The sequence below is a fragment of the Phragmites australis genome, chromosome 8 (genome assembly GCF_958298935.1).
Source record: "Phragmites australis chromosome 8, lpPhrAust1.1, whole genome shotgun sequence".
NCBI lineage: Eukaryota > Viridiplantae > Streptophyta > Magnoliopsida > Poales > Poaceae > Phragmites > Phragmites australis.
Window position 1 is genome coordinate 1366497 of NC_084928.1, and position 27491 is coordinate 1393987.

A 27491-nucleotide genomic window follows, 5' to 3' on the forward strand; every position below is an offset into this window, starting at 1 on the left:
CACATTTTGTAATCACAAACATTCACAAAAATAAAAAAACAATCACAATTGCTCGGTCGTCCACTGTCGCCTGTTGCAGCTACTTGCTATGCAGCCGCCAGAACTAGCCAGCGACGAACGTGAGCTCCTCGGCACGCAGCGCGAAGGCCTCGACCTCGAAGATGGCCCTGACGGTGCGCATGGAGAGTGGGAAGTTGGCATCGTCCTTGGGGTCGATCGCCCACGTGAGTAGCTCCTCACCGTAGAAGTTCCCTTCCTTGACCAGGCCCCGGTTGTAGAACCCCATGCGGCTGTCGTCAGTGGCGGAGCTCTCGAGGCGACCCCGGATGATGAGGAGCATCTCGTCGATAGGGTCCCCCTCGTGGACGATGTAGGTGAACTCCATGTAGAGGCTGGGCTTGAAGCGCTCGCAGATAGCGTCGAGGCCGGTGGATTCCTTGGATTGGATTGCGAGGCCGGTGGGAGAGGATAAGGGAGAGAGAGAGAGAACCGGATGTGGCTGATGGAGAGGATAAGGCAGTCAGACGTGAGAGATAAGAGAGGGGAGACGTGAGCTTTTACAAGCAAAAGTCGATTGGAATAGAAATTCGGGTCCAACTACCCTTTCACTACCAGTTGGTACTATAAACCGGCAGTGAAGGGCATCAGTGCCGGCTCAATTTATCAGCCAACAGTGATTCCCCTTGTTACTGTTCTATATTAGCTGATTTTTCTCGCGAGACGTATGGACCGACAATAAAGCACCATCACTGCCGGCTCATTAGGAACCGGTAGTGATGGACCGACATATATAGTCGGTTTTGTAGTAGTGCCCCCCCCCCACATATATATATACACACACACACAACTCTAGTTATTATTGTGTCACGCGTAATTACAATTTAAAAAATAGTAGAGTTATAATCTGTAAAATAAGGAGTTACAACCAGACGTAAAAAAAAATTGAGTCGCAATTGCATTACAGATGAACGTAACTCCCAACAAATTCGTTTTCCAATGATATACAATCTAAGAAACACGATTGTTATCATAGTATAATTTAAAACGTAACCCATTAACTTCTCGTGTTGCAATTATATACTTCTATATATACAGTTGTAATTGATATACCTAGCGGATTGTAATTGACAGTTGTTTAAATTGTAACCAGAGGATAACGTAACAGTAAACTATAGTGTATTTAGATATAGAATAGACTCGTCGTGTGTATACACACACGTTGCTGCTCAATTTATGGCTATGTTGTGTCGATCGCCAGAGGATTAACTTTTGAGTTTTAATTAAAACTCAATTTACCCTTTTAAAATGTTCATGCTTGAAGTCTCGACGACCATCGTTGCGCTTGCTTCGATCTGCACACGCACGGACTTGATGGATGGGCCGGCCGGCTGGGATGGTCGGGGACCTCACACTCTCACGCCGGCTGGTCTCCTCGCGCGTGGCCAAGCCAATCGCAAGTCCAGAAGGCGGCTGCACCTGCCCTTCACGGGAGAGCGCGCGCGGTGCACGGCGAGTGCGTGGTGTTTGGTCCACATACTGACGGCCTCGCGCGACGCGATGGACACTGGCCAGAGCTCCGCGGCCGTGGGCAGCCACCGATCGAGCGCGGCGGCGGCAACGACCGGGTGATGGCGTCTGGCGATCGATCGGGGCTCTATCGAGAGGGACGCACGCGCGCACGGGATCAGCCGATGGCTCGAAGCGCACCGGTCGGCCAGCCACCGCACGTGCTTAGACTACATGCATGTGTTGGTCGCGAGGCCGGCAAGCTATTCGATCGGTCGGGCACAACGGCGGATGCAGAGTAGCAGAGTTCATCCACGTCTCTCTTCCTCTTCATCTTTCTCTCCCTCCTCTTCCTCTTTTTCCCATCTTTCTTTTCTTCTTCCTCTCCCTCGTCCACCCCTGGTCGGGCACCTAGTTGCACCATGCAGGCTGCTGATCAGCGGGCCGATACCAACTTCTCTCTGGCAAAATCGATCCAACGTGCGTACACGAAACTCAGCACCGGTAATGCACAAGCTGACGCCTTCATTTCTCAAGATACTCCAAATGTACATGATTTGTTTGTACAACATGCAATTCCTGTCATGTTTCAGGCAATAGCCATCAAAGTTGTTACAGCAAAACGTCGATTGGCTGGCAGGTCTTACAAGTTGGGCAACAGGGACGGCGGCAGGAGGCCATCCCTCTTGGCCATCTCGTACAGGGCTATCGCGCAGAGCGCTTTCCCGTCAGAGGTTGATCGCCAGAGCTGGTTGTACGGAACCACACGCAGCTTGATCAGCTCACCGTGGTCACGCAACCCGGTTTCCTTCCCTTGGAGTTCTCTTATGGTCTCCTCGTCAACGCGCCCCCTGTATAGGAACAGGCCCATCTCTTCGTCGCAGCCACCCTAGTGACGGAGACATTAGTCAGAATTAGCAGGAGTGGAACGCAATGTTTCAGACAGGGATAAAAAATTCCTGCGCGAGCCCAAGGAAACCTTCCCATCCCAGCAACTGCTGCAAAAAGGAGCCATTTACAGTGCTGACCCTTCAATAATTCTTGTTCCCTTTAATCACCAGCTCTAAAACAAGGATACTGCACTTTGGTCGCGTATCCGCACCAGATACCATATCCGATACAGATACGTGGCCGATATGTATCCATGAAGTATATGACTAAAAATAAATACAGAAAACTAAAATACGTGGGATGATACGTATTAGTCCAGTTCAGGATACGGCCCAGCCCATATGAAGGCATATGCTCCTGACCCAGCCGGCCGACGCACGGGCGCAGGGGCACAGCAGCCGCTCCGCCTCCATGCACGGGCGCAAAGCAGCGGCGCCGCCTCCACGCACGGGCACAGGCGCAACGCACGGCAGCGGCACCGCCTTCATGCATAGGCGCAAGGCCCAGGTGCACAACAATGGTGCCGCCTCCGTGTTGACGACCTGCCGACAACGACCGGCACGCATAGGCGCAAGGCCCAGGCGCACAACAATGGTGCCGCCTCCGTGTTGACGACCTGCCAACAACGACCGGTGACCGGCGACAGCGAGGACCAGCACCAGCACGGGACCGATGATCGGCTTCCTCCTCCTCCTCACCTCCTGCAGGCTACAGTCATGACCTAGTCGAGCACCTTGTCCAGTCGTCCTCACCTCCTACAGCTGGCACCTGACGGTGAGTTCTCCTTCTCCCCCTCCCCTTTTCCCCCTTTCCCCCCTCCTGATTGGCTTAGCAGTAGGTTCATTTTGTAAGATTAGGTGTTGTCACTCTGTTTCAGTGTTCGTTCCAACGGTGAGAAGATGGCGACCGACAGTTCAAGTAGTGGTGCTGCTGCAACGTCGATAGACATTAGGGCTCCATTGTGGGATCATGTCCACGTTTTAGAGAGACCTAGAGCAGGGGGTAATACTAGATGGAAGTGCAAGTATTATCCATATGAAAGATTCAGTAGCTACCCTCAAGTTGAAGCTTACTTGCTACAGAAGAAGGGAAAGAGAGTCAATGTTTGTCTGAAGGTGTCAATAGATTTGCTTAGCCAAATGAGGAGATGTTCAAAGGTGCAAAGAACTAGTAGAAAGATCAAGATAGAGAACTGTGTCTTTGCCTACTACGGATTCTTCATGTGGTGGCAGCACGAAGAATGAGAGGGGACCTGCAAGTGCATTAGAGAAATCTTGGGCAATGGAGGACCGCAAGCACTTAATGCTCTAATTGCTAGATCATTTTATTCTGGAGGTATGCATTGCAGTGCACTGATCATTATCAAGCTGCAATTTTAAGTTTTCTTTACTTGTGCAGTTGTGCTAATTATGTTTTTAATTGATTTATAGAGATATCTTTCAATTTTGCAAGAAATCCATATTTTTCAACAAGCAATTTCCTTTGCTTGTAACCGCAACTTGGCGGGTTATAAAATGCCCAGGTACAACAAGCTTAGAACTACGCTCCTGAAGCAAGAAAGGAGTCACATTGAGATGCTATTGCAGAGTTCAAAGAGCACATGGCAGGAGAAGGGAGTGACAATTTGTGCTGATGGATGGTCAGATCCGCAGAGGCAACAACTCATCAACTTTGTTGCTGTTTTTGATAAGACACCTATGTTCTTGAGGGCTGATAATTGTGAAGGGCAAGTGAAGACAAAAGAATACATTGTTAAGAAGCTGAAGTCTATTATTGAAGAAGTGGGTCATCAAAATGTGGTACAAATCATCACAGACAATGCTGCAAACTGCAAAGGTGCGGGTCTCCTTATAGAAGCTGAATATGAGAATATATTCTGGACACCATATGTTATGCATACTCTCAATCTTGCTTTGAAAAGTATTTATGAGCCTAAACTCCCAAAGAATGAAGAAGAGGAATTTGTTTGGAAACAACTTGAATTTATACATATTATTAGAAGTGAAGCTCATATCATCAAGGATTTTATAATGAACCATGGCGTGTGGCTTTCAATGTTCAATAAGTTTAGCTATTTGAAGCTACTAGCTATTGCTGAAACACGATTTGCATTAGTTGTGTACATGTTGAAACGAATGGTGGAGGGAAAAATGCCTCTTAAGCAAATGGTAATTAGTGAGGCATGGAACATCTACAAAGATGATGCTCAAACCACAGCTCTTGTCCATGACAAGGTACTAAGTGAGGTGTGGTGGAGGAATGTGGAGTATATTCTTAAGATTACTATTATCTATGTATGATATGATACGTGTAGCGGACACTGACACACCATGTCTTCGCTTGATTTATGAGATGTGGGATTCTATAATTGAGAAAGTGAAGAAAGAGATATATCAATAGGAAGGGAAGCAACCAGATGAGGAGTCAGACTTGTACTTGGTTATTCATAAGATATTGTTTGATAGGTAGACAAAAGGCAATAATCCACTTTATTGTTTGGCTCCACTCAACCCAAGATAATAATCTCCACTTTACTTGCTGTCTTGCTTATGTTGATAGCTCGATTGCTAATTCCCTTGCCTATGTTTATATTGTAGATATTATAGCCAACGGTGGCTAGATGGAGGTGTTGGCCGTGTACAAGGAGAAACAGGTATCATAAATGAGGATGACATGCTTCAAGAAGTATTTTCGCATACCAACAGAATTGTCTCAAGTGAAAGAAGAATACACAAGGTTCTCTAGTTGTTTCGAAGAATTCAATGATCTTCTTGACTCTCTTTGTGATAGATGGTTTGTTTCTCCCATAACTTGGTGGACAGATCATGAATAGTTTGTTCCTTTATTGATGAATTTGGCCATCAAATTGGTTAGGCAATCAGCCTCATCTTCATGTTGTCAAAAGAAATGCCCTAACTCCAGAGCATGCTGAAGATTTGGTCTATGTGCACCCAAATTTAAGACATATCTCAAGAATGACTGATGATTACAAGAAAGAGGAATCAAGGATTTAGGATGTGGGAGGAGATTCTTTTGAATCTCTAAGTGGTTTAGGGATTCTTGAAGTGGCTAACATTTCACTCGATGAACCTAAATTGCAAGTCGTGTCTTCTGGAGATGTGGAGGCCTGAAGAAGCCTAGTTGGATGAAATTGCAAGCTATAGCTGCTGCCTGCTACACTATCCTAGCTATTATGTTATGTAATAGAACTTAAGTAGAACCTGCTATCTGCTATGTTGAACTTTTATGTTTTATCATGTGAACTACTGGACTTTCCAATTTGCTACTCGTGAGATTGTGTTTCTTCTGCGTTCTATCTATCATTCAGTCAATAAGAGAAGAAGGGAAGGGTTGTAGGTCAGTTGGAAGTAACTCCTTAAAGGTGATGTAATCTGTTTATCTTTTCTGCCTTAAATTTTAGTATTTTACACTCTGCACTTGTTGTAAGTTTGTAACCCTCTTTGTACATTCTTATTTAGATGGAGTCTTGACTGTTGGCTCACTCCAGTACTTAACTAGAATGGCCCAAATAGCAGTAAAATGGCTTAATCGTAAGGTAATTTATTGTTTCTAGCTTCCTGGTAGCTGCTATAATTTCTATACGTCTCATTCTTATTTTTAATAAGATATATTGAAACGTATCCGTGTATCAGGATTTTTGAGAAAATGACGTATCCGCGTATCGGTATCGGCCCGATACCAATACACGTATCCGTGTAGCATAGATCACCAGCACAATCTCGCATAAAACTTAATTATCAGCCAGAATTTTTATCAATTGAACTGATCTCGATGTTCTTCATGTTGTTAGAAATCTGATTCTTGGGACAACATAATGATGACCAGGTGCTCCTAATGTGCTAACTGCTAAGCTAAATTGAGTTACCCTAGTTATGTTAGTTATGCAGATAGTTGGAAATTGAAGGAAAACATAGGCCAGTTACCGGTGAGGGGAACATTCTACGTCCAGTAGAAGGGTCCAGCAGTGCAGTGAGATCAACCATGTCTTCCAAATTCAACTTTATGCCAGTTTCTTCTTCAACCTGTCAACAATAAGATCATCACCAAAAAAATGTTAAGTAGTGTGTACAATAATTAATATTTTATAAGTTCAAGTGAAATTCCGACTGCAACTTCAATATACTGTGGTTTCAGCAATGTGAAAATAATTATTGCTGTGGTTTCTGAATTGTGAAACAAAACCAGGCCGAAGCAGGACCAACACAAGGCTCACTTATTCCCTATGCTATAATGTGAACTTACATACTCCATACATTCAGGGAAGAAGAAAAAAATAGTCACCTCACGGACCGCGGTGCCAACAAAATCACCTTTTTCATCATCTAGCATCCCAGCTGGAAGTTCCAGTATAAATTTTCCAACAGGAACTCTAACCTAGAATTTTGGAAGCAGTCAATAGAGAAATTCACTTCCGGACTATCAATCACGTGCTTTAAATCATGGTACTATACCTGTTCAGTAAGAACGGCATATGTTTGCCCTTTAGACTCCAAAAGAATCAACACAGCAACAGCAGGCCCTCTTGCAAAGACAATTCCTGGAACCTAAATATGTTGTCAAAATATTATATGAACAAAACCCAATTCCTGCTAGAGCTACATTTCCACCAGATACACTTTAAAAAACAAAAGTGATCATTAGTGAACATAGGAAAGATCTCGCATAAAGATTAAAATAAGCACATAACCCAACAACTTGCTTCATACAATCATGCTAATGCACCATTAGCATGGTCTTTTGAACGAACCATTCAGTGCCACATATCAAGGCTCAAACACAAAGACACAAAAAACTACACCGGTGGTTCTTCAGCCTCTATTATCGGCATTAGAAAATCCTTGCAAAACACACATATTTCTCTCCCCTCCTGCCACATCCATCCCTATCGCCCAACCTAGTTTGTCCCAGCTCCCCCTGCCTTACCATCTTCCCTAACAGCCATCTATCTCTGCTCGATTTGTTCATCACCCAGTGCCTTATCAATCTCATAGATACAAAGATACAGAGGAAATTACCTATCACAGAGAGCATATGTTTGACCAGGCAAAACATATACTACTTCCTTGCCCCTACCACCACCATAAAAAAAAAACTAATATCGTCAAGCAAACTCTGATGTGATAATCAATTTGAACACCCTTGATCAGAACGTTAAGCCATGTCAGTACTAAGGTTAGTCCTAAATGATCTCCAGGCTAATATATGACCATGGGGGATTATCTAGGATCAAAACATATGTACACCAATATCACAACAGTACTAAAAACAAGGCACCGTGCGGTGCAAACGCCAGCATTCAGAGTTTCTGATCAATCACCTTGGTATTGGTTTCCTCATCAACGACATCAGCTTTGAACTTGAGAAAGCCCACGCGTTTCCCGAACATGTCAACCCCCTGCACAGAACGCAGCACTGCAAATTCGGATGCGCACACCACAACAAGAACTGGGTTTCGCTCACAGAGCACTGCAATTTATCCAGCGCCGAAATCACAGTAAAGGTCAACCATTTCGATTGAGAATTGTATCCTACCTGGATGAGGATTCGCGTGAGATTCAACCTCCCGTAGGTGAGGACGCCCTTCTCGGTCTGCAGATTCCTCAGCCACTGCTTGAACAGCGTGGAATCCACCGCGTTCCTGCGTTTCCAGTTGCAGGTACAACAAGCTAATCAGCGAGCTTTCCTCTTCGGTCTTCGCCCAACCGGCACACGGAATCCCAAATTGAAGGAGCCAGGGGAGCTGACCTGAAGTCCTCCTCTGGGAGACCCGGCGCGGCAACGACGAGGACGGGACCAGCCGCTCCGGGAACCTCGATGGTCGTGCTGGGCGGCGCTGCGCCAGAGCCATCCGACGAGGCCATGCGCACGCCGCGGCGGCGGATCACTGCTCGTGTGATTGGGGAAGGGAACGGAAGAGGCTGCAGCGGCGCACGGCGGCGGAGGCCAAGCAGACACTGCGCACGAGCACTCGCCGCCGCCGCCATTTGTTGCGGCTCGCGTAGTCGCGAGAAACGTCGTGCACGCGAAGCGAGCGCTACCGAATGGGCCGGACGGCCCATCGGCCCATGGACCTGAGTGCGACTTGAGCCCAAGCCCTAAAGGCCCATGTGCAGTTCACTAAGCCCCCTCGTTTGTTCTCTTGACGAGCCGCACCACGGCGCAGTCGGCGGCGGCTGCAACTAACCAGCGAGCGAGCGGACGGGCGGCGGCGGCGGAAGAGGAGGAGATGCCGGGGAAGGGGCAGCGGCGGAGGGAGAAGAACTACCGGGCCGCGCACGGAGGGGACTCGCGCTTGGCCCCGCCGCCGAAGCAGCGGGAGCTCGAGGCCATCCCGTCCAAGCTCCGCCGCCTCATCGCCTTCCAGAACAAGCACAACGCCAACGCCTCCTCAGGTGCCCTCCCCTTGTTGCCTCCATCAGGCATCTCAGCTAGCACAGAGATAATCTGCCTAATCTCCCGTTACACTCGCTGCCCTGACCTTTTGCGCGTGCTGCGGCTGCTGCTGGTTGCCCAGGAGGTGGAGGCGCTCCCGGGAAGCAGGACGATGGGGCGGGCAAGAACAAGCCGGCAAAAGACAAGGTAATGCGGGATAGAATAGCGTAGAATTGGACTCTGGTTCTCAATATTATCATGCGCTCTGCTCTAGTTCACCTGATTCAGTGTCTGTTACTTGGTTCTTAATTGCTTGGTAATTGAATATACAAGAGAAGGCTGTTAAAAAAATCGATTTATGAACTTCTTAAAAAATTCCCCATCGCTTGCTGTGGTGTTCATGTAGAAAACTAAGAAGCAGACCTTGGAGACTACTGTTGATAGCAAACCAGCAGAAAATAAAGGTGAGGATGGGCCGGCTGCCAATGAGAATGTGAATGTGGAGGAAAGCAAGGGGAAGCGGAAGCGGAAGCGGGGGAAGGCTATGGACCTTCGTTTCAAGGAATTAGACGAGAAGGCCTCGATTTCAAAGAAGCAGAAAAGGAAGAAGTAAGTTGTCTAGTACTGTCCAAAGCATTTGATCTGTACTTGTAGTTATCTAATTAGAAGGTGTAAACAAGGATAACATATCTCGTCCATGAATTTCAGGTATCTGGATGAGAAGAAAAAGAAGCGCAAAAGCAATAAGGTGGAGATTCTTCCGGATTTCCCTGGGCGTGAAAAAGTGAAATTTGGTGAAGTTGTCGAGGCACCACCAAAGTTGTCATTCCCAAAGGTACCTTCGCTTCTGGGGTTATCCACGTTCCCTTATTTGAACTCATAAATTCACTTAATCTGTTTTCTGAGTTAATATATGGTTTTAATTTTGAAGGTGAAGAGTCCTTTAGATGCTTCTCGTGAGATCCTAAGAAAAGAGGCGATTGAGAATTACAGAAACATCAAAGGCTGGACATCGAGGCCTGGACTCCAGCTTCCAACACCAGATGAAAATACATTATCGTGATCTAAGAAAAGAGGCAATTGAGAATTTTTCCAGACCTGTAGACTCTATTTTCATGCTTTGCAATAGTTAATGTTTTTCACGGGATATGCACCCATGTAACTCCTTTGTTAAGTTCCTACTGTTAACTGGATTCACGGATTTGACCAATGCAAACACCTTGTAGGTTTTGATAGCCATTTGATGCCTAATCAAATTAGGCCTTGTTTACAAGGACCCTAGTCTATATATATACAAGGAATAGCCTACAGAGAATTTATTTGTACCACTGGGACAGCAGGATACAGCCGGAGCGTCTCGGAGATCGCAGCGTGGAAGTAGTGCATTTTGTCAATAGCACCTTGGTTCAATCTTGCTGTGAAACCTTCTGTGTTGTTATCTTCCTTGGCCCACTGAACTGACTTCTTGATTTCAAGGGTAACTTTATCCTGAACTATAGGGTTCTTGCAGAGCATGTAGAAGAACCAGGAGAGAATGTTCCCAGTCGTGTCTTTCCCTGCGATCAGGAAGTTGAGGACTATGTGACGCAGGTAATGATCATTCATTGTCTCAGGGTCCTTGTTGCTTGCTAGGAGTATTATGAATCTTGAAAGTATGTCCTCTCTGGCTTTCTGCATGCATCATAAAGGAGGAGATAGAATTATAAGTAGAACTAAGAATATATTGTAGAGGTAAAATTTTGCAGTATATTTGCTTTGGCTACTAATAGTATATTCAAAAGCAGCTCCAAAATTGTGGAGTACATTGCTCCACCAGACATAAGATCAGATTACCTATAAAACCAGCAAAATCATACCGGCCCTTATGTATTGTTACTTGTAAATTTGACTGGTTTGCAAATTATGCATGCAGTATTCATACTTTAGCAGATCTAGACCAGTCCATCTTGTTAGGATGTGAATATCTCATGACTCGAAAATAACCACATGCTAGAACATCAGCCTCAAAACCAAGATGCTTTACATTAGCATCTAAGACTTAGCATAATGGCTCTCCTGTCCACCCCTCTACCGCTCCCTCCCTACCACCACCTCCCCCTTCCCCACCGTCGCCATGATTGATTCCCGCTGCCTCCGATGTGCAAAGATTTCTCCTCTCAGCCATGTCAAGCGACCTGCGACCCCGTGAAGCTGTTGGAGTTGGAGAAAGACAAACAACTTGCTTTTCTGGTGAAGGATTGGGATTTCAGTCTTGGCAAGTGTTTCCAAGATGAAGTCCTCGACAAGTTCAAATCTCTGGTACATCATCCTTCCTCGTCCTTGCATGGATCCTTCTTGCGTGTAGTGTTTGGTCGTTTTACCCTCAGTTTAACTCAATAATCAGTTAGTTTGGCTTTACATGCTTGTCTGGGAGGCACTCCGGCTGGTTTTCGGGCCAGTAGCTTTCAGCTTTTAACTTCCTGAGTAAAATTCGTGTGAGTGATTCTCTGAAATGAACTAGAAGCTGAAGAGCTGAAAAAAGCAGTTTCACCTGATTCACTTCCTGCATAGAATCATTCTCTCAATATATACATAGAATCATTCCCTCAATATATTTTATTTTAGAGAATCACTAGAGAATCATTTTCAGTCACAGAATCACTTTTTTCAGAGAATCACTCACTGCAGAGAATTTGGATCAAAAAGAACTCTACCAAACATGCCCTTCATATTTCCTATCTTAAAGATGTCACTTCCGCTTCTCGGTTGCCTCCTAGGTGGGTTTTCTAGTTTACTCTCTTAAAAAGAATCATCACCAAACAGTTTGACGTATATCTTCATCTTTGGAGAGATGGTGATGATAATTGGGAGAAAAAGAGAAGGCTGTGGAATCAAGAGGAGATGAACAGTTGGACTTTGGTTTCTTATCGTAAGCCTAAGAATCCTGCCTTGAAGAGGGTTTCTTTCAAGCACAAGATCCACCGGCAAAAAAGGCCATCCCTGCTGAGCTTTCAACTGTTATCAAGATTGGTAGTTTTTATTGTCCTCTTCCTCTTTCTTCTAGAATCGGTCTTGCTGACAAGCCTCATGGTGTTCTTCGCGCCCAAGCTAGTGTTATTGGAGATCAATCCTCATTTGAAATTCCTTTCGACTCTCCTGTGGCGCATGCTTTGCTTGGAGACGGTGCGTGCACGTTTACCTAAAGAGCGTGCAGTTGTTGATGCTAATTCCCAATCCTCTTAATCAGGCTCCTCATCTTTTCTGTGTTAAATGCCTTAGCGATGGCCATCTGATCAGTGACTGTAAGGGCGTTTTTCGGTGCCGTTTTTGCTATAATTATGGTCGTAGGGCCAAATTCTGCTTTAGAAGGCTCTGCATGTAGCCGACGATGCCTCTGCATGTGGTGCATCCCGACCAGAGGTTCGTCGCCAACCTCGACGGTCACCACAGCAATGAGCACGACACCCACCACTCGATCCCTCCTGCCTGCTTCTCCAACACTCGATCCCTCCTCCATGGCCACAAGTTGGGCAGCAACAGCGAGCAGCTGAGCGCAGAGGGAGAGAGGAGGAAGAAAGAGACAGGGGCATTTTTGTCCATAATGACATATCTCTAATTTTGGTCCTTTTGTAATGGCATAGTTCCAATTTTTATATTTGTAATGACATTTTTTCAAAACCGACAAATTGTAATAGCATGGATATAATTAACCCAATTATCAAAGGTATCTTCATCGCTGATATTCCTCCTTTTTCTTTTGTGATCCTATCTCTTTGGTAGAGTGACTGGTTGTCCTGAGATCGCTCTGAACATGCGAGGTATGCAATGCTTGGACTTCAATTCCTCTGACGATCCTGCTATCCATATGTGTTTCTTATTGTAGAGGGGACATGATGCTAAATATTATAAAGCAAAAGGCAAATCTGGCACCTAAGCCGTGGCGGAGCATTGGCTGAAATTCAGAAGAGGCCGATAAAGCTAAATAGGTTTCAGCTAGACCATAAAAAAGGAAATCAATAAAATATGAGAGACTTGAGTTGGCCCCTACACTATAAAATGCAGCAATGCTCCGCCTCTGCACTGAGTTGGCCGTGGATAACACCCCAATGTGAAATAAACACTACAATGCTTAAAGTGGTGGTAACACAGTGGACTAATATGAAGTTCGCACCGGAGATAAAAGAAATGTGAGTTGGTAGATACATATTGCCACACCTTTAGTTAGACAAGTTTGATCAACTTAGACGCTTATTTATTCTGTAGTTATACTTGTGGCAAGATTCCTTTTCAGCCAACTGATTCCCATGTATCAACTTAAAAAGTGTGCTATGATTCATTATTTTTCTCTGAACCATAATGCAAATATGATTTAATCGCTTAAGATTAGGCGAGTTGGGCAAAAATGTGCTCCAAATGTTTGGCATCCTCGGTTCATTAACCAAGTGGACAAAAAATCTAGACTTGTGGAGCACAAAATAAATAATCCAGTCTTGGCCCATCCATCCCAAACCACGCATAGACCCAGTAAGAAGAATAGAGTTAGCCCATGCAGCCCAAATGCTCATTGGGGCGAAAGATTCAGTGTAGGCCCATGCACCCAGCCCAATCACATTGCGTGCCTGAATTTTTTATTTTTATGTTTTTAAATAAAAATTTGAAAATATATACATCTTTTAGGTTTAAAAATAAAAAATATTGCGTTCTAATGTTCTTAAATTTTAAAATACTATTTAAGTAATCATAAAAATTCTAAAAAAAGTATGTAGTGTAGAAAATACTATCATATAGCTCTTTAGAAAATTTCAACTCAAACAATTACTTATGCAATGAGCTATCATCTAGCTTAAAAAAATTTAAACGCAAACAATTACTTATGTAATGAGCTATCATCTACTTAAAAAAAATTAAATGCAAACAATTACTTATACAATAAGAAATAAAATAGACAATGTTTTGAATTTTTAGATCATTAGAACGCAACAGTTTTTATTTTTAAATTTGCTGCGACAGGAGTCCACATTTTTTTTTCAAAATTAACATATATATTTACAATTTTTTATTTAAAGATATATAAAAAAAATCTTGCGTGCCTTGCCGCGGGAGCTTGACTTCCCACAACAACCCGATCGCCCACGCAAAGCCTCCCCCAACTCGATCAAACCGCGCACGAAAAAACCCACCAAAATTCCCCCAAAAAAATCCCCCGTCTCGAATCCCGATGCTCCCAGCTTCCAACTCCCTCCCCCTCCTCATCAACGCATGAGCCTCCTCCGCGCGCTCGCGGACACCTTCTCGTCGCTGCTCTTCTCTTCGGGAGGCGGGGCGGGGGCTCCCATGGACGCAGCGGCGCCGTCGGCGGCGGCGGTGGTGGGGGAGCGCGTGGCGGTGAAGCTCAGGGGCTATTTCGAGCTCGCCAAGGAGGAGATCGACAAGGCCGTGCGAGCGGAGGAATGGGGGCTTCCCGATGAAGCCGCCGCGCACTACCGCAACGCCCAACGCGTCATGCTCGAGGCAAAGGCCGCGCGGGTCCCCGACGCTGTCTCGTCCAGGTGCGCCTTCGTCCGTTCACTTGGCAGGCACAGCTAGTGTTTGTGACTGCTGATTGATCGGTGGGTTCCTCTGCTTGCAGTGAGAGGGGGCAGGTCAGGGTGTATCAGGAGAAGATCGCCAAGTGGCAGGCACAGGTCGAGGAGCGGCTCAGAGTGCTCGGCCAGAGGAGTGGTGAAGGTACACGCTCTTGTTTTCGTCAATTTTGATGCGTTATGATATGCCACTGCGAAGTTTCTGGAATGTCATTGGCTGTGTGCACTTTGCGTCTAGGATGATTGATGCCACTAACAGGCAGCCATTGTTCATTATCTACGTGAAATAGTACTATTTAGTACTAGTATACTGAGAAGTTATAAAGTATTGTTCGATTAGTGAATGTTTTCCATACGAGATTCCATTTTTGTGTTGCTCTGATTTGTCGTACGGATGCGATGCAAGGATGTTTGAGTTTTACAGTCTTTCGTTTTCTGTTGGGTCCACAAATTTTCCTGCCTGCCTTTTTTACTGTAGTTCCTTGGTCTTAACTTCGTGTTATCTTGTGTGGTTTTTACAGGAGCTGCTGCTGCAGTAGAGCCGAAAAAGGTATAGATTTTTTCTTAGTCACGTGTGAATTTGTGTCTTGATTTTTGTTGTTTGCAACTGATACAGATGCTTTTAGGCACTGTCCTATACCTAGTTTTTTTAGTAAAATGACGCAGGCATATAGTCTACGTAGAACAACTGTGGCCTTTGTTTTGTTCCTTCCCTGACCAGCAATATTTCACTGATCTTTTGATTTAGTGCACTGCTCTATTAGTTTAACCAGCTCAGTATGCTCGCTGTAGCTATGTATTTCTTACAATTTTTCCGCCGATTTTCAATCCTCAAATGACAAATGCTGAAATTCTGAAACATCATTTTTGTAGGTTGTTACAAGCAATCCTATAAGTAGGACTTCAAAACCAGCACCAACTAGTATCCAAAAGTCTACTTTGCGAAATAACCCTAGCTTTAACAGAGGTGGACAAGCATCTGTACCTCAGAAGAATAACAGTGGAGGTTCTGAACCTGTTCAAAGAGCTGGTGGAAGCTATGATGACAAGCTTGTCGAAATGATAAATACAACCATTGTGGACAGAAGTCCTGCTGTCAAATGGGATTATGTTGGTATGCAGCTAACAATTGGTTTTTCACACTCCAGCAAAACATTCTATACAGTATCCTTGATCTGCCGTTTGATTTGTAGCTGGTCTTGACAATGCAAAACAAGCACTTATGGAAATGGTTATTTTGCCTACTAAACGAAGGGATTTGTTCACCGGCCTTCGAAGACCTGCTAGGGGTAAGCTCGCATTCTGAAATTTTCAGTTTCTTACACTTGTTCTAATAATAGGAACATCCAATGTAAATTTCCGATCATCTTTTAGGTTTGCTTCTCTTTGGACCACCTGGGAATGGAAAAACAATGCTTGCCAAAGCTGTTGCATCAGAATCGGAAGCAACATTTTTTAATGTTTCAGCTTCTTCATTGACATCGAAGTGGGTATGTGATTATCCCTCCAGCCTTTGCAATTTGATCTATATTTGCATAGTCTAAACCAGCTCCCTTTTCATTGGCAAAACAGGTAGGGGAGGCTGAAAAGCTTGTTCGTACACTTTTCATGGTTGCTATTGATCGACAACCATCTGTTATTTTTATGGATGAGGTACTTGTTACGGACTCTAATAGTAACCATCTGTAGTTAGTTTCTCTAGTCAAAATTTTCTGAAATTATGTAGTACTATTCTGTTTAATGTTTGCTTGCCTCCATATTCTTTAGTTCTTTCTTAGTAATGGAACCCATCAGCATGATTTGGAAGCGTGCCCTTACAAATTTGTTAGAATGATAATTGCTGGACATTGATTTTTTGTAAAAAGAAAAATGACTCTGGAAGCTTTGGTCCATCTGAACCATGCAACTATTATACATGGAAAAGACAACCTCCATGTCTACTTGTTTTTATGTACGGTGACTGATTTTTACTATACAGATTGATAGCATCATGTCAACAAGGTTAGCTAACGAGAATGACGCTAGCAGGCGACTGAAATCTGAATTCCTTATTCAGTTTGATGGGGTATCTTCGAACCCGGATGATTTAGTAATTGTTATAGGTTAGCATTCTCAATTTTCCTCTATTTGATTAGTTATGGTTATTTTTGCCTTATGTGTGGTTCTAATGAAAATATTTATTACACATCTATTATATCTTCAATTGTAAGTTGCAACCAGATAATCCTGAAATGTCCATACTGAAACATCTCATTGATAAAAACAGTAGCTTTTAAGCAGGCAATGGCCGCTGCTCTTGCTTCACTGCTTCTGTTTTGGATTTGATATTCAATATTTTGGATACCTAATTGTATAAAATCACATATGAGTTGCAAGTAAATGGCCCTCAATTTCAATACTTAGTATAGAGTTTTTGTTCCTTCAACAGCCTTGGGTAAGACTTGCCACAATTGTCCTTGGGGGTGGTAGTTCTGGCATTTCTGAATCAGTTTCCAGCATATAAAGCATGTTAATGAGAAGTCATTATTAAGTCAGTATAATGCATACTATACTGTTTACCTTGTCAGGTTTTTATGTTCTGCATTTTCTCACATAGGTACATTAAAAAAAAGAGCCAGAAAAATAACAATTTTCCTTTACATTACCACAAATATGTGGCCTTCATCTTGTCATGTATAGATAGCATTGCATTTCATTGAAAACATCTCTGGATTAGTTATGTGCACTGTGTGTGTTGATCCTACTCGCCAAATCAGTATTTTGTTGATGGCAATTCATTTGTGTAGGGGCTACAAATAAACCACAAGAGTTGGATGATGCTGTGCTTCGAAGACTGGTAAGATTGATTGTTACATATGTATTGAGTGTTGCTGGTTTTGTAGAGTTCGGAGTTTGTGCTGCATGGAAGCTGGTACCTGTTCTCTGAGACACTTTTTTGCCTCAGGGTATGGAGGGGACCAGAGGGAATTCGTCTGTAACTGAGACTGAAAACACATGGTCTTACTATTTATGAAAGCAACTTGCCAACTTGTGTCTGCCAACTTTTTTAATAAGAAATCAAAGGCTACTATAAAATAATCTATTTTTATTGAAAAGAAATGTTATATATACATTCAAATATGAAATCTACCTCGAGGACTGAGTACTGCACTTAAATATTTTGGTAGTCTGACACATAATTCATCCTTGACAAATTTACAATATTATCATTGTTCTGTTCTGTATTAGTCACTAGTCAGTGATTATGCCAGGAGGTGGAAGTTGGAACATTACTTGATTGCATTTCTGTACTGATTTTTTCATATTAATACGTAACTGTAAAACCTTAGTTTTGCTATATCTTGTTTTCATTGTCTTCAATCTTGTAACTAGGTAAAAAGAATATATGTCTCACTACCTGATCACAATGTACGGAGGTTACTTCTGAAAAATCAGCTCAAAGGACAGGCATTCAAATTGTCCGGTGAGTAATTGTTTCAGGGTTCCTTTTGATAGCTATTTTTTGCTGCAAATAATCTTTTGTTACAAGAGTTTGCCCATTAACCAATTAGGAATCTTGATATGCAAGTGAGTATTCAAATATAGCTTATGTTTGGAACTGAATATTTTTTACACGAATTGTTCTCTTGATGTTCATAAGTTTCATGGACAATAGTGAATGGAAAGTGAAATTGTGGAGAGACGAGTTTATTGGAACCTTGGAATCTCACTTTTGTATCATTTATGTAGATTTTGGTTATTGTACATGTAGCACAGCTCATAACATTAGCCATGATACCTAATCTGGAACTGGTTTCTTACAGGTCATGATTTTGAAAGACTTGCTTTGGAGACTGAAGGTATTTTATTTTCTGGTATATTGTCATTTTGAAAACATGGCCTATGTGGTCCTTTGTACTGAAATAATTTTGTTCCTAGGATATTCTGGAAGTGACCTGAGAGCCTTGTGCGAGGAAGCTGCAATGATGCCAATAAGAGAGCTTGGTCCACAGAATATTCTTACTGTTAAGGCAAATCAGGTATTTGTTCTACCTTTTTAAACAATCTGATTTTTATAGAAGTCTTGTTTTTTTCTATATATAATTTTAATTCGGACTTTGTAATAACCTTGTGCCTTTTTTGAGTTTTTCCATGGTTAAAATTGAAGTTTAACAGGCTTCTAGTAAAAATTGGGAATGTTGGTGTGTACAGCAAGTTACCCCCATTCTTTACCTTTTTGCAGTTGCGACCTTTGAAGTACGAAGATTTCAAGAATGCAATGACTGTGATTAGGCCAAGCTTGCAGAAGAGCAAATGGGATGAGCTGGAGAAATGGAACGAGGAATTTGGTTCAAGTTGACAATGATGTGCACTGTCTGCTGATTAGACATCGGCCCTAGTTTGACGTGTACATCATTTCCTCGACATAATAGCTTGCAAGTGGTCTCGCGCCCATTCATGCATCCACATTGGGTACACGCAGAAAGAAACTATATAAATGTTGCGCAAGAAAACCTTCTATATAGTTCATGAGCTGCTTGGACCGAAGGCGAATTAAAGGTGGCCAAATGGTGTAAAAAGAGCAAGGCTTATAACTTGAACAATGTCGAAGTGAAGTTTCACTGCGTCCTGGCTCTTACCATTGTGAGTGGCTGAATGCGACGCAGCTAGCTTGCATTCCGTTTCTGACATGACCCTCCCTCCCTCAACCAAGCCATTCTTCAGATACTTTACGAGAGAGACCCAAGCTATAGCCTCAGTCTGATGGTGAAGGAGGGATCCATCCCATGCACGCACATGCTGGCTGCAGATCATGCCGTCGGCCGGCGATGAGACCCGGACCCAAGCGTCGCAACGTGCTCGACAGCCCTAGCCTCGCGTCGCGTTCGCTCCTGACCCACCAACAGCAGCACGGGCGAAAGGTGCGCTGCATGTGCCGGCGCCCAGAGATGGATCTCGCGCGGGCAGGCGGGCGGGGCCGCTGGTCCTCCACCGTTGCGTCTCGCGGCGTCGTCCCCATCCTCCTGACCCACCGCTGGTCGCGCGCCACCGGGCACGGGAGGCTTCCCGTGAAAAATCATCGCAAAACAACCGTGGCACACTGGTACGTGAGCGACAGAGCGAGCCTCGGCAAATTTCAACCGCGTATCAGCAAGCAGCTGCTCGGACTCGGGAGCGTGTAACGTCAATATCTAACCTAAGTTATATAGGTATAAAGAGTATATTATATATGAACGATGTATATCATATGTACATTTAACAATTTTGAATATTACGGAACCGAAATTCACGGTACCTTATACTCCTAGAACCTAGAGAGTGTATATTAGTAAAGTCTCGATTACTTAACCAACTTGAGAAAACTAGTATCTATAACAAATTTATCTACTTATACGATAACAATGACTCCTATCGATTACAGATGGATAAGAGGTGGTATATCACACCTATATAAGATGGGGATACAAATCCCTAGGAGAGGCTCTTTTTTTTCTACTCGAGCCAAGTATCAGGACCTTGAACTCAGCGACTTCAGCCCTAGGTTAGATTAAGTCCGATCTACTCCTTGTAATATGTTAACCACATTGTCTGTACTGAGTAAACATATATACATAATCATTTACACAAGACGTAGAGTATTACTCCAATCAAAGGTCTAAACCTGTATACATCGTGTCTGCCTCGTTCCATGGTGTTTGGAAGTCAGCCAAACGAGTATTTCAAGGAAAGTCGTTCGCGTTTTGATAGCTAGGAAAGCATAAGATAAGTAAGATCTTCTTCAGTGGTATTTCCGCTGATACACGAAGGTAATCTTGTTATTTTTCGGACACATTGTTAGAAACAAATCGTCGACAGTTGGCGCACCAAGTATGGGTCTTCTGCTTTTCAGGATCGACTATATCTCGAGTGCACATCAGCACCAGATTCTCCGACGATGGCTTCTATAACCACTTTGGGTCAACAGCGATCACCCTCGAATCGCTCCTAACTGAGCCGGAGATCACGTTCGGAACTATCATCTTTCGCTGGGACCATCAATGTGTACTGATCTGCACCAATATTATCGAGTCCAGACTATTGGACGCATACCGCGAGGTGGGACATCTTGAGTGGGATCCCAAGGAGCCCAATGTTCCTCAATGCATGGACACCAACAACAACAAGGGTGACGACGATGACTTCATCGCCAGCTAGAGCAGTCGAACAGATCGATTAATGTTCATGGCTAAAGGAGCCGATACCCTACTTGTTGATCCTATGGCGGTAGATCCAAACATCATGGTGAACAATGGCACGGAGATTCCCGAGGATCCAGTAGTGGTAGCCGCCTCTCATGGTACCAGCGTTGCTGATAATATGCTACTAGAGACATCTGCAGTTGGAGCCTTACGTGTTCTTGACATAACTCTCCATAGACGGACCACATGAGGTCAGATACCTCCTGGTCTTCAATGATGACTTTCGGTGGGCACACCTCCATCGCCAGCGGCTCAAAACTTGAGGGACGAGCTCCCTTAGAACATGTTTTCAGCACTCTAGATGCAATCTAGGGAGCCCATCTGATTCTGAGATCACTTCTGAAGTTGGATCCGGTGAATCCTTTAACCCCTATGGTTAACCAGGTCAAGACCTTACTCGATGCGGCCCAAATCCAAGCCACTCGAGCAAACAATCCTAGCAACTCTAGGTGCCCCAACCGGCAAGGCGCCAGCTCAAGGAGCCACAGACGTGAGTATCCCCGAATCGAGGGATTCCAAACGGGAAGCTCAGGTGACTGAGCCCAAGTACCACTTTACAGGCCAAACTATAACTTCCTTATCCATAGGCTAGGTAACAAGGAAGACCTGAGGAATCGTATTTCTCACCATCAACATAATCTACATATAGTGATAGACAACCGCCATGAGGAACCCCGCGAGGATGACCGTCGTCATTACGGTTACAGATCTTCAGGACGAGATGGTAGACGTGACTCCCCTACTCGAAGAAACAGGCGTGATAGCCCTCCCCTACCTCCTCCTGAAGAATTTGAAGGAGGTTGTGAAGCTTTTGTACTCAAGCTTTGGTCGATACGGTGGCCCGAGAAGTTCAAGGCGGGCCCAATCCAAAAGTATGTTATGAAGATCAACCTCAACGAGTGGTTACAGATCTATAGCATGATTATTCGAACTACGGGCAGTGACAATAAGGCAATAGCCAATTATCTGCTAACCGTGCTCGATGGACCTACCAGGTCCTGGTTGTTGAACCTGCCTCCTAACCCGATCTGATCGTGGGCCGAGTTGAAGGCTTAGTTCAGAGCCAACTTCCAAGACACATTCGATCGACCAGGAATAGAGAACGATCTCCATCAACTAAACCAGAGTGAGGACGAGTCCCTATGAGATTTCATCAACCGGTACAGCGACAGACGTAACATAATCCTAGATATCTCTGATGAGTCAGTCATCATCGCCTTCAAGCGAGGAGTCGGGACACGGATCTACTCGAAAAGATGGCTACTCGGAAGATCCACACGGTCAAAGAGATCTTTGAGTTGGCTGACAAGTGTGCAAAGCGATCAGAAGCCCAAGTACGCACAAAAAATCCTCAATCTAGCAAGGACAGGTCTGAGTCCTCAAAGAACGGGGAGAAGAAGATCAAACTCGGTGACAAGCGCAAGGATCCAGATATGATCATAGCTACGGTCAACAGGAGCAAGTCGTCCAACACTGGAGACAACAAAGGCCTGAGTTGAGGTGGTAGAAAGTGGTGTCCCATTCATCGGACCAACCAATACGACTTCTATGAATACTATGTCATCAAGAAGGTCGATGAAAAGCTCGAGACTGTTGTTGCTGAGCAGAACAAGAAACAGATCAAGCCAAACGTTAACAGTGAAAAGCCCAAATTCCACGAGGCCGACTAAAGCCTAGCACATATCTTCGGAGGATCCACAGCGAATGAATCTAAAAGATAGTACAAGACGGTTGAAAGAGAGGTCAATTTGACTTTGACTGGGCCTACTCGATACCTCAAGTGGTTGGAGGTTCTGATCACCTTCAATCAAGTTGACCACCCAGTCACAGTTCCACACCCTGGTCAATACCCGGTTGTGGTCCAACCAACTATCCTCAATATCAAAGTCTTCCGAACTTTGATCGACGAGGGTAGTTTGCTTAACCTCATCTTCGCCAAGACCCTAGACAAGATAGGAGTTCAGAGGTCAAAGCTTAAGGCAGAGTCGATCCTTTCCATAGCGTAACCCCTAACTCATCAACCATGCCCCAGAGCCAGATCGAGTTGCCGGTCACATTTGGCACGCTCGACAACTTCCATACAAAGAAGCTTACCTTTGATGTCGCGGACTTTGAGATAGCGTACAACGTGATCTTGGGTCTCCCAATGCTGAGCAAGTTTATGGTAGTGGTGCATGCACTATGCATACCATACACTCAAATAGAAGACTTCCTTATGCTAAGGTGAGACATCCCCTACCATTTTCTCATTGTTCCCGAGCTCTAATCGATCATCATCCCATTTAAACCCAAGATTAATACTAGCCTAGGGCTTATCCATGGGGTATTTTAAGTTTAGCTCTGTAAATATTGTCCAAATCACTTTTAAAGCATTCCACTAGTCCTATAGAGCATTTTGGTACCCTTCGTGATCGAAAGTTTCGCCGGAGCCTTCGCCGGTGGCCTCGCAACCTAGCCTCAGACTAGGGCCAGTCTGACCGTCGACATACTGTCGGTATTACCGCCATACGCCAAAACCTTTTGCAGGCCGACGGCCAGACCGCCACCTCAACGTCGGTCTGAATGTTAGCCATTCAAAGTTGTGTGTACTTAAGTTACCTTGTCCGGGGTTTAAAACTTTGGAACCCTAATTATTTGGTAATCTTTTGCAAATGTTTTCGAACCATGGTGCTCTATTAATATTCAAAAATGCACCATATGCATATTTTTCCATTGTTTGATTATTTATGCAATGCATTCTTGTTTCATTTAGAGCGCGTTATGCCGATGGTCCAAGCGAGTGAAGGCGTCGCCAACGTTCCTGTGTTCTGTGTGTGTTGTACGGGCAGTATAAGGCAAACGCCACAGCAGTAAGACAAGTATCTAAGTATATTGTACCATTTAGTTTGAATTGAATGGAGTCTAAACTGATAAATTGTCGCTTACATATATTTGCATATTTAGCGATGTTGATGTCGATGCTTGGTTTATATGGGTAGAATCTATATTGAATTGCATCACCTCTACCTTGAGTTGTTGATTATCCATATCCTTATAGCCTTTATAACATTGTTGACGTCCAACTTACAGGTTTGTTCGATATGCTTAGCAATGCTTAGGTCATCGGTAGAAGTCGAGCAATGGTTCAACTGTTGTTTGCGAGCTTAGGGCTTACTTATTGTTACAAATACAATGACAATGATGTGGGTTGTATAAGATGTGAGAATTAGATGAGATGTGGGCGGTGCTAGGGGTAGGTCAGAAGAGAAGTCCGAATGCTATAGACCAATTGCATCATTTAAGCACCGTCCGTCAGCACCGTTGGCTTTGGCACTTTTCGTCCGGATGCCATAGACCAATTGCATCATTTAAGCACCGTCCGTCGGTACTGTTGGCTTTAGCACTTTTCGTACAACCACATATTCGGATAATGGACGAATGAGCTAAATATCATGTGGCGTGCTGACGCTTGCCTTACGGCCATATGACGCGTAACAAAAATAAAGGAGAAGTGAAAGTGCATCTAAGCCCCCTAAGTGGGTTTTGGCTTATTGATGACAAAACGATTAAAGAACTAACATGCTTTTCGAGTGTTGAACAGGTTTAAGCATTAGTTGTGAAGATAAATGATGTTTGACGCCCGCCGAAACAAATGAAGAATCAACGAAGGGTACTAGATAGGGTTTACATTCTTTTATTTTTGAAATTGAGTCTAGGATAGACGTCTTTTTTAGAAGGATGGATTTGGTTGCTTGGTTAGTGTCTCAATGCTCAAGAGATCCTTTAAAACCACCCAGTTGAGAGACACATTCACTCACGGACACAAAATTCTTTCTGAAAATCTTCACTGAGTCCGGAGTCCCCGGTGTTCACCGGATACTCCGGTACTCAGTGTTCGGCCGGAGTCTCCGAGGTAGCCTCTGGCAGAGAGTCTCGGTTACGGTTTATTCTTTTTGAAAAAAAAAAGGCCGGAGTCTCCGGTGTTCACCGGATACTCCGGTAAAATGTTCAGTGTTCAGCCGGAGTCTCCGAGGTAGACTTCGGCAGAGACTTTCGGTTAGCATTTAATCTTTTTGATAAAAGAAAAGAAAAATCGGAGTCTCCGGTGTTCACCGGATACTCCGGTACCTGGAGATACCGGAGGGTCCGGCTAGTCTCCGGACTTAATCTTTTTGGAAAGACTGTCAGGACCGGAGACTCCGGTGTTCACCGGAGACTCCGGTAATTCAACAGAACTGTAACGGCTAGTTTTGACACGTTTGGTGACCGTTCTGACGCCGTTTTTGGATTTAGGACCGGAGACTCCGGTGTACACTGGATACTCCGGTAAGCTCTGACAAAAACAGTAACGGCTAGTCTGTGAGAGAGTGCTATAAATGCCCCCCTCTCTCCATAGCATTTAGGGCTTGCTGTGGCTGGTAAACTTGAGACCTCTTGAGCACTTTAAAAGCATTCAAAGCCCCTCCAACCACCTTTAGAGCAAAGTTTGCAAAAATTTGAGAGTGTGTGTTCGGAGAGGGTTCAAGCCACTTGAGCATTGAGTTCTTCATCGAGCATCTACTGCAATCATCTCTCTTGAAGCTTTGGGCTTCTAGAAGGAAAGGAGTCTCCCGAAGAGCACCCAAAACTTATGGTGTGCTTCGGGAAGTTTGTAAACATCTTCATATTGAGTAAGAATTTCTAACTTGATCTTGGTGGTCGCTAGAAGAGGATAGGGTTGAATAAGACCCGGCTCTTTGTGAGCTCCTCAACAGAGACGTAGGCACTTCTTTGTGAGGTGGCCGAACTCCGGGATAAATTTACGTGTTCTTATTTGCGTAATTTACTTTATCGTGTGAATTTGGTAACTTATCATTTAAATTGCTTTAGTGACAATCTTGCTAGTATTAAGTGTTATTCTAGCTTTGTGATATCTAGTAGACCTAGTGTAATCCTTAGATTCTAGCTGTTATCTTTAGTTCACATTTATTCTGAAAATCCCTTTTAGGCCGGAGACTCCGGACTAGACCAGATACTCCGGACCATACCGGAGTATCCGGCCTTCATCGGAATATCCGGCAGTTTTAATCCGCTGTTTTTAGTTTTAATTTTCAGAAAAGCCTATTCACCCCCCCTCTAGGCACTTTCAAGAAGTAAGGTGGCGGGGAACCGGAGGTGTCTGGGACATGCTCGTGGTAACCCGATGTCATATGGGCATGTGCAAGTGGGTAGTTTTGGGTATGATAATAGTTGTCTCGGAGGCCAAGAGGATAGATCTGGGTCGTGTGGGTAAAGTTGTACCCCTACAGGGTGTAAGAATTTGAATTGTTGTGCTCTTGGTTATGAGCATACTTTTATCTATCCGCATCGGTCGTAGAGTTTTATAATTTGGGTTGATTGGTATGGTATGTCGGGTTTGGTCGTTGAGGTTTATTGATTACAGGAGATAGTTCCTTTTATATTTATGTGCAAGTTGATATTGCAGGGTAGCTATGTCTTGAGTTAAGTATATATGCTGACATATAGAAGTCTAAATTGCTTACGCATATGAATTTACTTAACCTTGTGGCCTACTCTTTGCTAATGACTTAAATGCTAATCTTTGGAGTCGGATTATTATATGTACACATTATGTATTAAGTCTTGCGAGTACCTTTGTACTCACGCTACTCTTTCAGGTTCTACCGGTGAGGAGGAGCTCATGTTTAACTACTTTACGCCCGCCGATGCAGGTGGCAGAAATGAGTAGTGCAAACTACATGTGTAGCGAGGCTTTTGGGTGGAGCCTAAGACCATATGGCTTTACCTAGCTTTTGTTGGTTCATAGATATTAATCTTCCGCTATGTAGTTTCTATTTTGATTAGAAGGTGATCTGCTCTTAGCTTTCTTTTGATGTAAATTGTTTTAAATGGATGAATGTTTAAGAACTTATAATATTATTTAATTATTCGCTCTTCCTTAAGTTTTATTGTGATGTTATATGTTGGAAATACATGTGTTCTTATCTTGGGCATAAAACACGTGCCGGGACTACCGGGATGGTATTCCAGTTAATCATTGTGGTCGTGATTAAGCAAATGATCGTTCTAATGATTAATTGAAATATTATTTGGTCAGTTCCTCACACTTTAGCCCTAGATTAGATTAGATCTGATCTACTCCTTATAATAGGTTAGCCACATTATCTATACTCAAGTGAATACATATACATAATCATCTACATAGGACGTAAGGTATTACTCTAACCGGAGATCTAAACCTGTATATATCGTGTGTGTCTCGTTTCATGTTTAATCTCTGATCCACGAAGATAGCTCATTATTTTTTAAATATATTGGTAGAAGCAAATCCTCGACATCGTGGTGAAGAGTCAATGACACACATGTCAATGTGGTTTACATGTACCTTTGTTGGTGAGATATGCTAAGAATCCCGGCCATCCACAGGTGTCGAGGCCTGTCGGTGATGGAGGCACTACCCCAGGACTTCGAGCAGGGAGCAGTGTCTATTTTTAAGTAGGTTAGGAGAGTGATATCCTAACACAGTGAGATATAGGTTGACATGCATGCAAGGCATCAAGAACAGAACCGTCTCTTTCTTCATTCATGTGCAACAAATCGGGGTTCAGGGTTAGGATTCTCCTTAGGTAAGATTTTGCAAAGTTGCTGCAAATGAGGCTAACCTCTCCATCAAATCCTCACTCTGCAGCATTTTGGGCAAGATGATCAGACAGACACAGCGGGAGGCTGCAGTGAATCAATCTATCGGTGGATGGTGATCCTCGAGCTGTGGTGATGGGCCCACGAGGGAAGATCACTAGTGAGTGGGCCTTGGTTTTTCTCAAAATATTCTTCCTTACCATCTGCTCTGAAAGATCTACTACTACATGCCGTCATGCCCTGCCTGTTGGTGAATTGGAATTCAGGTTCGATCGGCACGGCACCAATCGGAGCTGAGATTGTA

The 27491-nt window shown here is 43.9% G+C and overlaps 4 protein-coding genes and 1 pseudogene across 6 annotated transcripts; 2 read left to right on the forward strand and 3 right to left on the reverse strand.

Annotated features, from left to right (window-relative positions):
* Positions 1-79: 79 nt before the first annotated feature.
* LOC133927502 (putative cyclic nucleotide-gated ion channel 8) lies at positions 80-514 on the reverse strand (annotated as a pseudogene).
* Positions 515-2011: 1497 nt separating this feature from the next.
* On the reverse strand, positions 2012-8448 carry LOC133926158 (nudix hydrolase 14, chloroplastic). The gene is made up of 7 exons (XM_062371946.1): positions 8164-8448; positions 7951-8056; positions 7736-7813; positions 6870-6962; positions 6700-6792; positions 6342-6440; positions 2012-2395 (listed from the first exon to the last, which is right to left on the reverse strand). The coding sequence occupies exons 1-7, from the start codon at positions 8400-8402 to the stop codon at positions 2150-2152; spliced, it is 954 nt and encodes a 317-aa protein (XP_062227930.1). The 5' UTR covers positions 8403-8448; the 3' UTR covers positions 2012-2149.
* Positions 8449-8557: 109 nt separating this feature from the next.
* Positions 8558-10006, forward strand: LOC133926159 (uncharacterized). The gene is made up of 5 exons (XM_062371947.1): positions 8558-8810; positions 8933-8997; positions 9197-9399; positions 9499-9625; positions 9722-10006. The coding sequence occupies exons 1-5, from the start codon at positions 8645-8647 to the stop codon at positions 9851-9853; spliced, it is 693 nt and encodes a 230-aa protein (XP_062227931.1). The 5' UTR covers positions 8558-8644; the 3' UTR covers positions 9854-10006.
* Positions 10007-10095: 89 nt separating this feature from the next.
* On the reverse strand, positions 10096-12286 carry LOC133927503 (cytochrome P450 704C1-like). The gene is made up of 3 exons (XM_062373987.1): positions 12203-12286; positions 11189-11332; positions 10096-10461 (listed from the first exon to the last, which is right to left on the reverse strand). The coding sequence occupies exons 1-3, from the start codon at positions 12284-12286 to the stop codon at positions 10096-10098; spliced, it is 594 nt and encodes a 197-aa protein (XP_062229971.1).
* Positions 12287-13792: 1506 nt separating this feature from the next.
* LOC133926156 (uncharacterized) lies at positions 13793-18967 on the forward strand. Of its 3 annotated transcripts, XM_062371943.1 has the most exons (13): positions 13808-14318; positions 14399-14496; positions 14873-14901; positions 15225-15465; positions 15545-15640; positions 15726-15841; positions 15924-16004; positions 16330-16453; positions 17138-17187; positions 17724-17814; positions 18155-18190; positions 18270-18370; positions 18574-18967. In XM_062371943.1, exons 1-13 carry the CDS (start codon positions 14029-14031, stop codon positions 18688-18690), a joined length of 1470 nt encoding a protein of 489 aa, XP_062227927.1. In that variant the 5' UTR covers positions 13808-14028; the 3' UTR covers positions 18691-18967. The 3 variants fall into 3 exon arrangements, with proteins under 3 accessions (XP_062227929.1, XP_062227927.1, XP_062227928.1); XM_062371944.1 differs by lacking the exon at positions 14873-14901 and having other exon boundaries at positions 14093-14318; XM_062371945.1 differs by lacking the exons at positions 17724-17814; positions 18155-18190; positions 18270-18370; positions 18574-18967 and adding an exon at positions 17296-17713 and having other exon boundaries at positions 13793-14318.
* The last annotated feature ends 8524 nt before the right edge of the window (positions 18968-27491 follow it).